Below are 12,711 nucleotides of genomic sequence, written 5' to 3'. Positions count from 1 at the left end.
AGTGATATAATAATAGTTGCAACTAGTGAACAGTCTGTTGAGGTTAGAATGGAATGTCATGTTCACATGATTAATGTGCAACGTTTAACCATTTTAGATTTCAAGCGTTGGCTATACATTTTTGATTATTTATTTTAAAATGTTTGGACGTTTTTGAAAACTTTGAGAACTACTGATTGAGAAGGCATTTTTGGAATCGGCCTCAGGTCTTACTGGGCTAAAGCATGAAGTGAGAATAAAGCCTGAGGTATAGTTGCATGCTGGTGTCAAGCACCTAAAATATCAGATCAACAAACCCACGGCGCGTTGTGCAGCGACGCCGCGTTGTGAACCTGTAGATCGATATTCTAGATGTGCGACACAATGTGCAACCGAGTATAAATAACTCACTCAGGCTTCAGTCCTAAAGTGTCATTCCATTATGACCCACCACTGTGCAGCCTTCCATAAAGACATTACAATCAAGTGTGTAGCACCAAAGCATCTGGTAGCGTTTTTATTTCACAACAGAAGGCTAACTAATCAAATCAGGATGATAGTTAAACAGGCAAAGTGCATATTTTCGAGTGGATTATGACTGTAAATAGGCTCTTGTGTCCCTTTTTCATTGTTGCATAACCAGGGTGATAATTGATATTATTAATAGCATAAGTAACATCAATGTTCCTCTGGAGAAACACTGCATAATGCGCTGTTCTAAAGGTTTTGATTACATGCAGAATCCACTTTACCTTATTAATTTACAGCATATTATGTGGTCATAGCTTTTCAAAGCTGGGCCTGTTTGTTTTTTTTGCTTTGTCATCACATGTTTTCTGAGATATGAAGCATCTCTTTTCAGAAAATGTGTATTCAGTTTTTCCCATGCTGCCCAGACAGTGGCAAATTATGGTCACTTACTCACGGATGCCACAGTAGGTGGCCAGTCTGTGGTAGTAAATGCGAACACAGCATCTCGCTGTTCAAGATCATATGTACAGGCTGGTCATACAGTATTGTACTCTGGAGGATTTTACCCCCGTGTTACAGTATTATTTGGCAGCGGTTGAGGTAAAGCTGCTGTAATCGTATGACATGTTACCTGCAAAGAATGGCAGATCTAAGCTCACAATGCATCGCGATGCAACACTTGAGCTCGTAGATCTGCTATTTTTTCACAATACATTGTCTAGCGAAGTGTAAATGATGTGTAAGTGGACAGTGGAATGTTTTATTCATGAACATTATTGTGTTTTAGCGTATTCACACATCTAAATGACAAAAAAGAAAGAGAGAAAAAGGAAATAGAAAGTGTGTGGGTGAGACAAGGAAACACGAAGGGAGCTCAGTGAAAGAAAACCTTAAAAGTAAAAGACAAATAGGTGAACTGAGAATGAAAGGCGAACGGCAAGGAAACGCAGCGTGAAGGTGAACAATTCAAAAACAACAAATTACATGAATAACAAAGTGGAATAATTAAGAGCAACCCAGAGGCAGGGAAAGTTAAGTGCCACCACTACAACTGTGTAAGCCACATTATGTGTGAAATCTCTCTTATCTTGTTTGTTAAATGAAGCCTGTTGTTTTTGTTTGTCCTCTTCCTCTCAGACACGGCTCTTCACCCGAGGCAGAAGACACCCACTCCCGATCTCTGCTACAAGAGTGACATGAGCAGCCTCATGGACTTCAATTCTCCAGACGCCTCCCTAGACAAAGGTATCACTTTGCCTTTATCTCTTATTGAGCCATGGGTTAGGTTGGTTTGAGAAAGAACATCTCCTTCTTTGCAGTAACAGCCTGGAGGAAGTTCTGGCAGACTTTGTGGAGTGTGAGACACACACACACACACACACACACACACACACACACACACACACACACACACACACACACACACACACACACACACACACACACACACACACACACACACAAAGATGTGTCATTCATGCTGACGTGACGACTACTATTTCTCTCTATGAAGGTTGCCCTTGGCTGGTGTTACACCAAGTGCGTTTAAAGCGTTTTAGAGAGCCTTGGTACCAATCATAAGGGCTGCCTGTTCACTCTCTGTGGACACAGAGTTGTTATGGAAAGAGGTGGTAGGACATAATCCACCACAATGATGTATGCGTATACACTTGACAGAACGATGTACAGTGTATGTGAATAATTGGGTGAATGCTGTGGTGGAAAGTACTGTATTTACTCAAGTACTGTACTTAAGTACAATTTTGAGGTATTTTTACTTTCTTTAGTATTTACAATTTTCATTACTTTTACTTCTACCTCACTACATCTCAGAGGAAAGTATTTACCGTAGTACTTTTAGTAATTTTACTCCACTACAATATTATGAAAACCTTAGTTGTATTAGTTCCATAAGTAATGTACAGTACTTCCCGAAAACCCCTTCTGTGCGCATTCGGTGCGGGCAGAGGTGAAGTTTTCAGAGGGCGTATCCAGGGGCGTATTTCAGAGGGCTTTTATACCCCGACCGCTAAACCGGATTTTGCGTCACAGGACCCTATCCAATGAATTGCAACGGGAGTCCATGTTGTGTTCTGTGCATCGCTAGGGGGCGATGTTATCCCATATGTAAGTACATTACTTACGGAACTAATAAAACTGGGGTTACATACGTAACCCCTATTTACTAGTTACTTTGTAGATGTTGATTATTATTGCAAAACACACTAACCACTTCAGCCCTACAGTATATATATTTCGGCCATTTGGAAATAGCAGATCTACAAGCTCACAATGCTTGTAGATCGGCTATTTTCAAAAGATTTGAACTTGGGAAATGGGACATTCTGCACAATACTACTTTTACTTTTGGTACTTTAAGTATATTTTGATGCCGATACTTGTGTGCTTTTACTGAAGTACAGCCTTGGTACCAATCATAAAGGCTGCCTGTTCACTCTCTGTGGACACAGAGTTGTAATGGAAAGAGGTGGTAGGGCATATATATATACATATATACACACTGGACAGAACGATGTACAGTGCATGTGAATATGGGTGACATGCTTTGTGCAAACGATCAGTTGGTTGTTACTCTAACGCTACACTCACCAGCAGAACGCTTTAAACAGTTCACTTGCTAGGGACTGTCACATTACATTATACTAAACAATCAAACTAATCACTGCACGGCACGTGCATGCATGAGCCTACCACACTCATGGAGACTTCTCTACTTAAGAACTTATGAAATAATATAAATGCATTTAGACAACACTGGCTGAGGTTAGTAGTAGTAACGTGCTTGAAGCTTATGCCCTAGTTTCTTGCTTGTCCAGACCTTTGCCAGGATATCTGTTCAAAAGTTTCGCCGTCTCTGCTAGAGAATCTGCACAGTGATTTGTTTATTGTTCTTTTAGTACATTTCTGCCTTCCAGTTAATGTAATGCATTTCTGCCTTCCATTTATGCTATAAATGGTTGCATCAACACGACTAATAGTATGTTGTACCATAATTGCAATGGCTGCTGTGGGTTTGCCATGAGTGCTCACCTGTCAGTTGCATCACCAACAGAAACACAGTGAAGATCAGCATTCAAAGCTGAAAGGGCAGGATTTTTTATTTTTTTTTATCTTGATAGGATCAGCTTATTTATAGCCTTCTATCCACTGTGGCCAAACATGTTTCGATTTTTTCATTTTTTCCTGGCTATCTACACTGACCACTTTGACCGTCCAGGCCTTTTATGACACACAAGCCGCTTTCAAGGACATGGACAGTTGTGTTGTGGTTCAGAGTTGCCAGTTATGGCACCAGCAGGTCTACGAAAGCTCTTCCTGGCCTGCCATCCACTGTGGCACGATGCCACCGTGCAGCGTGAATCTCCACTGTCCACCGGGCTCTCTCCAGGGCCTTTTCCCCACTTGAGCGTCTCTTATGGGTTTTGTTAATCTGCCAGTCTCCTCTCCTCTTAGGCTCCTGCGAGCAGGTTCATTATGCAGCTTGCTAAGGGGTATCTGGGATCAGTGCAGTGTGTCAAGGTCCTAATTGTATCTTACATTCTCACAGATAGGCGTCAGTTATTGCTGCTCTGTCATTTTTGCTCCCTAATGCGTCACTATAGGGCTACAAAAACTTAAAGGCACACATTGGAGCTTCAAATACTACTCGAACCGAGTGTTTGGACAGCTGCCTCGGTAGCTTACCTGATAGCAACACTTGACTAGTAACCCCAACCTTCTGTGATCGAATCCCACTGCAGGTATGCCTTTTATTTTTCTCTCTTTCCGCATAGTTTTTGTGAGGTTAGGATTAAGGTTAGGTTTAGGCACATTTTTGTGAGGTTAGGGTTGGGCTTAGATTTAGGTATATTTTTGTTAGGGTTAGGGTTAGGGTTTGGGTTAGGTCTAGGCAACATGCGACGTCGCCATGGCGTCACGTTTCAGGGCTACTGGCAGAGCGGCAAAATGTGACGCCTTGGGAGTGAGAACGGGTTGCTCATTCACAATCAGACAAGCAGTTCATTGCCATGAATAGGGTACTTACAACAAGGTATTTGCTTTGGCCTGCATACAGCGACAACCACAACATGAAAACGTTTAACCACTTAAACGTATACTTCCTTGTCTGGGGTTCCCCAGGGGTCTGTACTTGTGCCCCCTCCTTTTTTCCCTCTACACCAAATGTCTTTGACATGTGAACTTCCAATGTGGTGCGGTTGAAACTACAGTGTGTTTTGTATAAATGAGTTATAGTTGTAATTCTGTGTACATCTTGTAACTTCAGAGTGTACGGTCACTATTAACACTCAGGATATTACAGTAAAGTAGAGGGCAGCACTTGATAGACAGATGTGATTACATGGACAGATGTCAGCAATCGCACTCATACACTGATGTTTTCAGACATACACTGTGATAGACTGTTGAACATGTATCACACGCACACACACACTCACACACACACACACACTCACACACACACACGCACACGCACACACACACACACACACACACACACACACACACACACACACACACACACACACACACACACACACACACACACACACACACACACACTCACACACACACACACACACACACACACACACACACACACACACACACACACACACACACAATCATGCACGCATGCTCTTCTGCAGCACATAACAGCTGGTGCATTGGTTCTAGCATTGCTTCCTCTGTGCCGTGAAAGTGCAAACTCAGTGAATATGCACACACGCACACACACACACACACAGATACATGCGCGCGCACCTCCTCTGCATCGGCCAGGCCGCCGTGTATATCACCAGGAGTTTCCTCAGAATGAGAACAGGGAACAGAGTGCTGTAGGATCAGCAGATTCATCACAGATACAGTATGCAATGCCAGAGAGACAGGTAGAGAGGTGTGAGAGAGAGACAGACACATAGGAAGAGACGGATGGTGAGGAGACTATGTGAGAGAATGACAGACAGACACATGGAAAGAGACAGGTAGACTGTATATCGTTGCTGTCGGGCAGAAATCTCATATCTCCATATAACTTTTTATTCATTTTCCTCTTGAAATTACTGTAATGCCAACAAACGCTCACCTGTTTTTGCTATTGTTTTTTAAACATAATGTAAAGTGAAAAGTATTAACAAGAGCATGTGACTAAATAATAATTACATTGGATCCATTGGAACATTTATTTTTCCATTTCCTGTGTGTGTGTGTGTGTGTGTGTGTGTGTGTGTGTGTGCGTGTGCGTGTGCGCGTGTGTGTGTGCGAGACAGACAGATAGACAGACATGGAAAGATAAGAAGAGAGAAAGCAAGAGGGACAGGGACAGAAATAGAGGATAGAACTAAGAGGAAGTGGATAGAGCAGAATGTAACCTTTGAACACCATGTAATTTCTCAGACAGATGCTGTTTGTGCACATATGAGACGTAGCCTGCGAGTTAGTTTAGGCAGCATATACTCGAGAGGTTACATACTGCGGCTATGCGGGTGCATACAGAGTTATTACAACACTATTACGCAGTCTTACGTCAGAGCTGACGTGACAATCAGCTGACCAATCAGCGGGTTATTTAAGCTCACCTCTGTCTTCGTTCATTCTCTGCTGTCATTTGTACCCCTGGTTGTTGGAATGCAACTGTTACTCCCACCCCACTCCCACTCCCGGTTACTCCACCCAGTACAATATTTTGCAGAGCCGAACGCCAAGATAAATTATTATATACACTTGTCGTGGCCTCCCAGCTGAGTGTGCACATCATGTTAATTGAAGTCCAGAAAGAGGAAAGGGTGTAACGCTAATCGAACTAATCGATTTAATCAATTATTATTTAAAAAAATGTTAAATGATTTTAATAACATTTGATTGATAAAAATAACTCACAACATGCCACATTGTAATGCTATTTCTGCATGACACCGTTGTACGATGATATGTAGAAGCCTTAAGTGGTTAATCAGACCAATCAATTTAGCCCATTATAAAATAAATAAAAATCACACCCAGTGTGAAGTGGGCGGTGTGTGGTCATCACAACATGACTCACTTTAAAAAAAGGAAGAATGCCTTTTTTTGTATATAGCAAGGAAGAATGCCTTTTTCTGTATATAGAAAGGAAGAATGCCTTTTTTTAAAGTCCATACTGCTATTCATAGGGCTGCACATGTGTCATGTGTTTCGCTAGCCAATCACAGTCCTAAATTTGCAAAGTCAGCCAATCACATTACAGTTAGTGGTGATGACACTAGCTGTAATGTGATTGGCTGATATGAAAAAAGTATCGATTTGCATTAACAATGGAAGGGTTAGGGGGTACACAAATCTTTTGGTCGGTGTCCAAAACTCACTTATAGGGGGCGGCTACACCGCCCCAAAAATGTCTTGTTGATTTGTTGTATACAAAATTGCTATATACAAAATTTTTAAATGTTCTTTAAAAAAACAGCTTCATGATCATTCAATAAAAAGCACAATGGATATAATAAGAGCTAAGAAAGCTAGTTGTAGCCATACAAAGAGGATATCCAGAGGGGGAAAAGGCTGTGACGGGGAAAAAGAGACTGAGAGAGAGAGAGAGAGAGGGAGGGATGTGAAAGGTAGCCCAAAGAATTATAGTGCATTATTGGCTGAGTGCACAGTAAAGTTCCCTGTGTTAATTATCACCAAGAGTGTACAAATGGAATGGAATGGACCTGTGAGGTCCATTTGGTTGCATTTGTACACTCTTGGAGTTAAGTGGATTTTACTGTGTACATACTGAATGCAAAGGGATTGAGGGGGAAAAGCAGCTCTGATGAGAAGCACTTTTGCATTTTTACTCACGCGTGGCGAGTGTGAAATTAGAATTTTGTACCACAGCAGCACTAATGTCCCCCGCCTCCTCACCGTGCCTTAAACACAGCCAGATTAAAGCTGCACAGCTATCGATGTTCCACTGTTACTGTACACCGATTACATCCAATCACCGTGGAAGGTAGTGCATCGCGCTATACAGTATACTGGATGACGCTGTTGGTTCTACAGAGTCACATTCTGATCACTGATCAGAAGTGCACACAGTGGTGGAAAGTAACCTAGTACATGCACTCAAGTAAAGTACAAAGTTTAGGTATCTTTACTTTACTGGAGTATTTCCAATTTTCAATACTTTTACCTCTACTCCACTTAGAGGCGTAGCACCAAATTCTGGGCCCTGGGGACAAAGATTCACTGTGGGCCCCCCTATGATTGTTTTTCTTTAAAAAAGACAATTTTAGGCCCCCCTTACCTGGGGCCCTAGTAACTCAGTCCCACTTACACCCCCCCTGTGACGCCCCTGTATACATAATTATTTGAATACTTTAGTTACAAGTTACTTTGTAGATTTTGATTATTAAAAATGTAATTATTTATTTATTTACACTTTGGCTATTTGAAAATAGTTGATCTACAAGCTCACCGATCTAGAATCTCTACAAGCTCACAACAAGGTCACATGGCGCCGCGTTGTGAGCTTGTAGATCTGCTATTTTCAAAAGAGTTGTATACATATTGAACTTGTGGGACATTCTGCATAATGAGTACTTTTGGTACAGTTTGTATGCCAATGGTATATTGGCATACAAAATATTTTGGTATTTTTTGATGCCAATACTTTTGTTCTTTTACTCAAGTACATTTTTAAATAACAGACTTTTTTGACCATAATAACAAATCAGAGGTCTGATCCAGATTACCTTATCTTTGCCATTAGTGAAATAGTGAATCTCTGCCATTAGTTAAAAGGAGCATCAATACATTGTAACTGTTTCTGTTAAAGGGCTGAAGATGATTGGATTTCAAAGGTCAGAAGGTCAAAAAGTTGGATTTCAAGGGGTGGGGAATCGGGGGATTATCGCCTCTGCCTCTTCAGTAAGTCATTATATTAGCTGTCATCTCAAGCACAATGATTTGACCTGTGTGCGCTTGTGTGTGTGTGTGTGTGTGTGTGTGTGTGTGTGTGTGTGTGTGTGTGTGTGTGTGTGTGTGTGTGTGTGTGTGTGTGTGTGTGTGTGTGTGTGTGTGTGTGTGTGTGTGTGTGTGTGTGTGTCTGTGTGTGTGTGTCTGTGTCTGTGTCTGTGTCTGTGCGTGTGTGTGTGTATTGCTGTAGGCCTATACAAAGGTGATTTAGCGTGCAGAGCCCTGATAGCAGTTTCGGTTTCTACAGGGTGTCCGGTGGTTTAATAGCATCTTCTTTACCAACGCTGTACAATGGATGAATATCCACTGCCAATGAAAAAAAAAGCCTTCAGCTGATAGCATAGCTAGCTAGCGTTTATTGTCCAGTAATTATTATAGTCAGTAAAAAGAATATTGACTGGGAGAAATGTAATTCTATTAACCCTATCATTTTAACTGTGTAGTCATTACCAGGCTGAAGGTGAACCCATGTGTGCCTTCCTTTCAGTGCCTCCAAACATTACCAGTTCTTTGACTTTCGAGAAATTTCTCCTTGATGTAACAGCTTCTTGCTGGTGTGGGTAAATTAATCAGGAGCGGCATGTGCACATTAAATGTCAAATTACATTCATGTGGTGGGTTGACAAACTATCAGTCCCCCAGTTAATCATATCCCCAAATGTACTTTTAAAAGGACCACTGGTAAAACACAACAACAACAACTAAAGGTGCTAACATTAGCATCAGTTTTGTGGTAGCAGTGTGTTCCTCATGGAGTCCTGCTGCAGTGGAAATAAGAGCTCATCATTTGCTTCAAAGGAAATGCCTGATGAATCAAGATGGATTTATTTGTCACTTATTCATACAGGTTCGAGCAGTGAACATTTTTGAACAATGCCTGTTCTCAGCTCTGTAGTATTTGTCTGTTCTCTTAGTATTTCTTTTTGATCTGAAAGCATGCTTGCTGAACAATTTATGAGTGAAAGGCACCTTGGTCTTTGTTGTTGTTTACTGCATCTTAGAAATAATGAACGACTCTTACAGTAGTAGGGGTGTGCCGATACACTAATTTCACCAAACGATACGATACGATATTTGGCTCACAACTTCGATACAATTTCGATACGATACGATACGCACTTTTTTTATTCTGAAAATAAATGGGGGAGAAAAAAAGAAAATGCAAACAAATAATTCTGTTTTTGCATTATTCAGACATGCAAACTTGTAGCTTTTCAGCTACAATAGCCGTTTTCAATCCAAATAGTGTGACACCTGACCCGAAAAAAAAACATGTTGTCACTCTTTTCACTTCGGGGCCGTTTGCATGCCTGATTATTATGATTGTAAAAAAAAAAAAAAAAAAAAAAAAAAAAAATTTCAAAAACGATATTTTTTTTCCCCAAAACGATACATATCGTCGCGAAAACGTATCGCGATATATCGCGGGACGATATATCGGCACACCCCTATACAGTAGGTGTTAATTATTCCATGTTTACCATGATCCCTTATCAAAAATATAAAGTTAAAGCATTATTCACTCATTTTGAGGTTTTACACTCAAAATCTAAAGGTCATGAAGCAAGAGTTAATTGTTCTCGTGACAACACCTGAGGACCAAACTAATGTCTGGTAAACAAGCATCACATAATAAACATGGGATGCCAATGCAATGGAAATGTTTATTCATGATTCCGGTAAGAGGAAACATAAGCGATGGTAGGGCAATGTTAAAAGAGTGGCGTTTATTCCTCAACGTAGTGCGAATGTGCATGCAAAGTTTCACCGCAATCGGACGCTGCGTTCATGATTTGTGGCATTTTGTTCAAAACTGGCCACTCCTGCAAAATTTAGATGTCAATCTTAGCCAATCAGGATGGAATATAAAAAATCACACAGATCCGTCTTGATCACATGACTACAGAGATCATGTGTACCGATTTGGGTGAACTTTGCATAAGTCGGCCTCCTGGTGGTGCTACAAAAGGCAGATGTGAAAAATGCAGGGCAAAGGTTTTTCCTTGGCCTCTAGGGAGTGCGCGTGCAAAGTTTTACACCTCTTTTTTTAATGAGAAAATTAGAAACCGGACTACAGACTGTATTTCCGGCAATTATTACAATGAAGAGCCGCCAGGCATATTATAGGCTATATTCATAGGCATATTTTAGGCTATTATGGGCTATTATAGGCTAAGCCATTTAATACAATTGTAGGTTTAATTAGCTGCCTGCGTATTAATTTAGAACGGTGATTAAACTTTAGCCGCACTACCTGTGGCAAACTAGTCCAACTGTCAAAGTAGTCCTTGAAAAACTAGACCAAATTTCAAAACTTAACACTTTCCCCTCACCAGGCATAAAACTGTACACCTAGGTGTGACGTATCGCTATACCCATGTGGTGCAAGAGGTGTAATTTTAGACCTGATCTAGCACACATTCTTCTTATCATGCATAGATTTAAAAACTAACCTTACTCCCCATCTGGTGCAACCGGCCCCTGGGGCTTTAATACCTTGTCTCCTCTGCCCTTCAAACGACGGGTTAAAAAGACCCATGGGGCAGCTAATCTGGGCTGCCGTCTGGAAGTGCAGGATTGGCAGTAAAGGTGGTGATGGGGGTGAGTCTGGAGGAGAGCTGAGTGGCAGCCGCAGTGAAGCAGACAGCTGGGTGATTGGCGCTTCCCTTCTTACACTGATTACCGACGGAGAGAGAAAAGAGTAAAAGAACTGATGAGACTAGGGAAAAAAAGAAGGAAATGGAAACCATGATGGGATGACTAAAGGAAAAACAAGGCGGATGTGGAGTGAGGTAAATTGAGAAAGGGAGAGTTGACAGGTAAGATATTAAATGCTGGAAGACAGCCACTTCACACGTTAAACAGCGCTATAAGGTTACAAACGTTATAGCCTTACTTCAAGTTTCCTTTTTGACCCTGACCCACCCTCCCCGTTCATGTGAAGTGCCTGAGGGAAGAGAGAGATGCTGGGAGAGGAAATCGCTGTCACCTTGAGGTCACAGAAAATACAAGGCCTAAGCATTCCTCCTGAACCCCTGAAGTTAGCCTTGGGGGACCCCTCAGAAGCGAAATATGCTCTTCTACATTCCATGCTATTGCCTAATGTTAAAGCAGAGTCTGAATGGGAACTCAGTCAAACAGAATAGACAAAATAAGGCACAGACAAAGTCACAGTTTTAGAAGAATTGGTGATATATTTCTGATATCAAAAAGGAGCCTCAAACTTACATTCAGCAGGACAAGAAATGTATGCAACCGCCAGTCTGAACTCAAGGAACAGACTGAAAGGTTACAGGTTTTATTGACACTAGCGACAGAAATAATATGAATCTGTACATCCCACACACACACACACACACACACAGAGAGTTTTCTCTTTTCCAGTTTGCTTCCCAGCATATGAGAGAGAACATGAAAATTCATTGTGAGTGAGAGTAGTTTGCACTGACTCATCCTACTACCGCTATAACCTTGACAGCACCTTCCATTCATGCTGTAGCAGTGTGCCGCTACGGAATACCAGCGCTAGCTACTACTCTCCCTACAAGCTCACAGAGAGAACTGGAGAGAATACTACGCTCCCTATTTCTTCTGGCGGCTACAGTCGTCTCCCCGTCTGCTGCCTTGATAGAGCGCAGGCTGTTCCATCGTACAGGTGTGCCAGGACTGTACAACACATCCATTACAAGGCTGCGACCTCGCTGATGGAAAACGGAATCGGGCATAATGTTTATCTCACTGTGCTGTTCCGCTTGTTTGGCAGCGCAGGTTGCCACGTTGGAAATACCCTTGGGAAATGGAGTGGGAGAACATGTTATTTATATATTTACCTATTTATTTATATATTTGTAAGCAGGGGAGTTTGCCATTTGCGGGCACTTTGTGTGAGTGTGTGTGTTGACAAGAGCCCCCTGTTGGGATGATACTGTAGTGCCAGCTAGCCAGTACTGATGACAGGTGGATGGATGTTAAAAGGATGGCCGGAAAGAGAAAAGCATCGTTCGCAAGCAACCGCACTGGGCTGCATTTAACGGTTGACTGTCTTGACACTCACACACATACACACACACACACACATGCGCACGCACACACGCACGCACGCACGCACGCACGCACGCACACACACACACACACACACACACACACACACACACACACAGAGTTTCCTTTTGTCTGTCGTTCCTGTGAACTTGCTCTCTTTTGAACTTAGTGAAATGCAGGTATGGGCGTCAAACAAACGGATGCCACATTGTTCGCCAGACGCAATTGAACTGTGGAGATAAACAGTTGCCTGCATAATTCTGTACT

General features: G+C 41.9%; 1 protein-coding gene across 5 annotated transcripts in view; it reads left to right on the top strand.

Annotated features, from left to right (window-relative positions):
- kazna (kazrin, periplakin interacting protein a) overlaps nt 1-12,711 on the top strand; it is a 217,804-nt gene that overhangs the window by 140,366 nt on the left and 64,727 nt on the right. For all 5 annotated transcript variants that reach the window (XM_084069571.1, XM_084069568.1, XM_084069569.1 and 2 more), the window contains one exon: nt 1,588-1,695. In XM_084069571.1, coding sequence (XP_083925697.1) covers nt 1,588-1,695 — 108 coding nt within the window. The remainder of the gene's footprint in view (nt 1-1,587; nt 1,696-12,711) is intronic.

This window comes from Gymnoscopelus microlampas (assembly GCF_963454915.1).
Source record: "Gymnoscopelus microlampas genome assembly, chromosome: 10".
In the NCBI taxonomy this organism is placed as follows: domain Eukaryota; kingdom Metazoa; phylum Chordata; class Actinopteri; order Myctophiformes; family Myctophidae; genus Gymnoscopelus; species Gymnoscopelus microlampas.
Note: the sequence above shows the minus strand (reverse complement) of the source record. Positions and strands in the feature narration are given on the sequence as shown.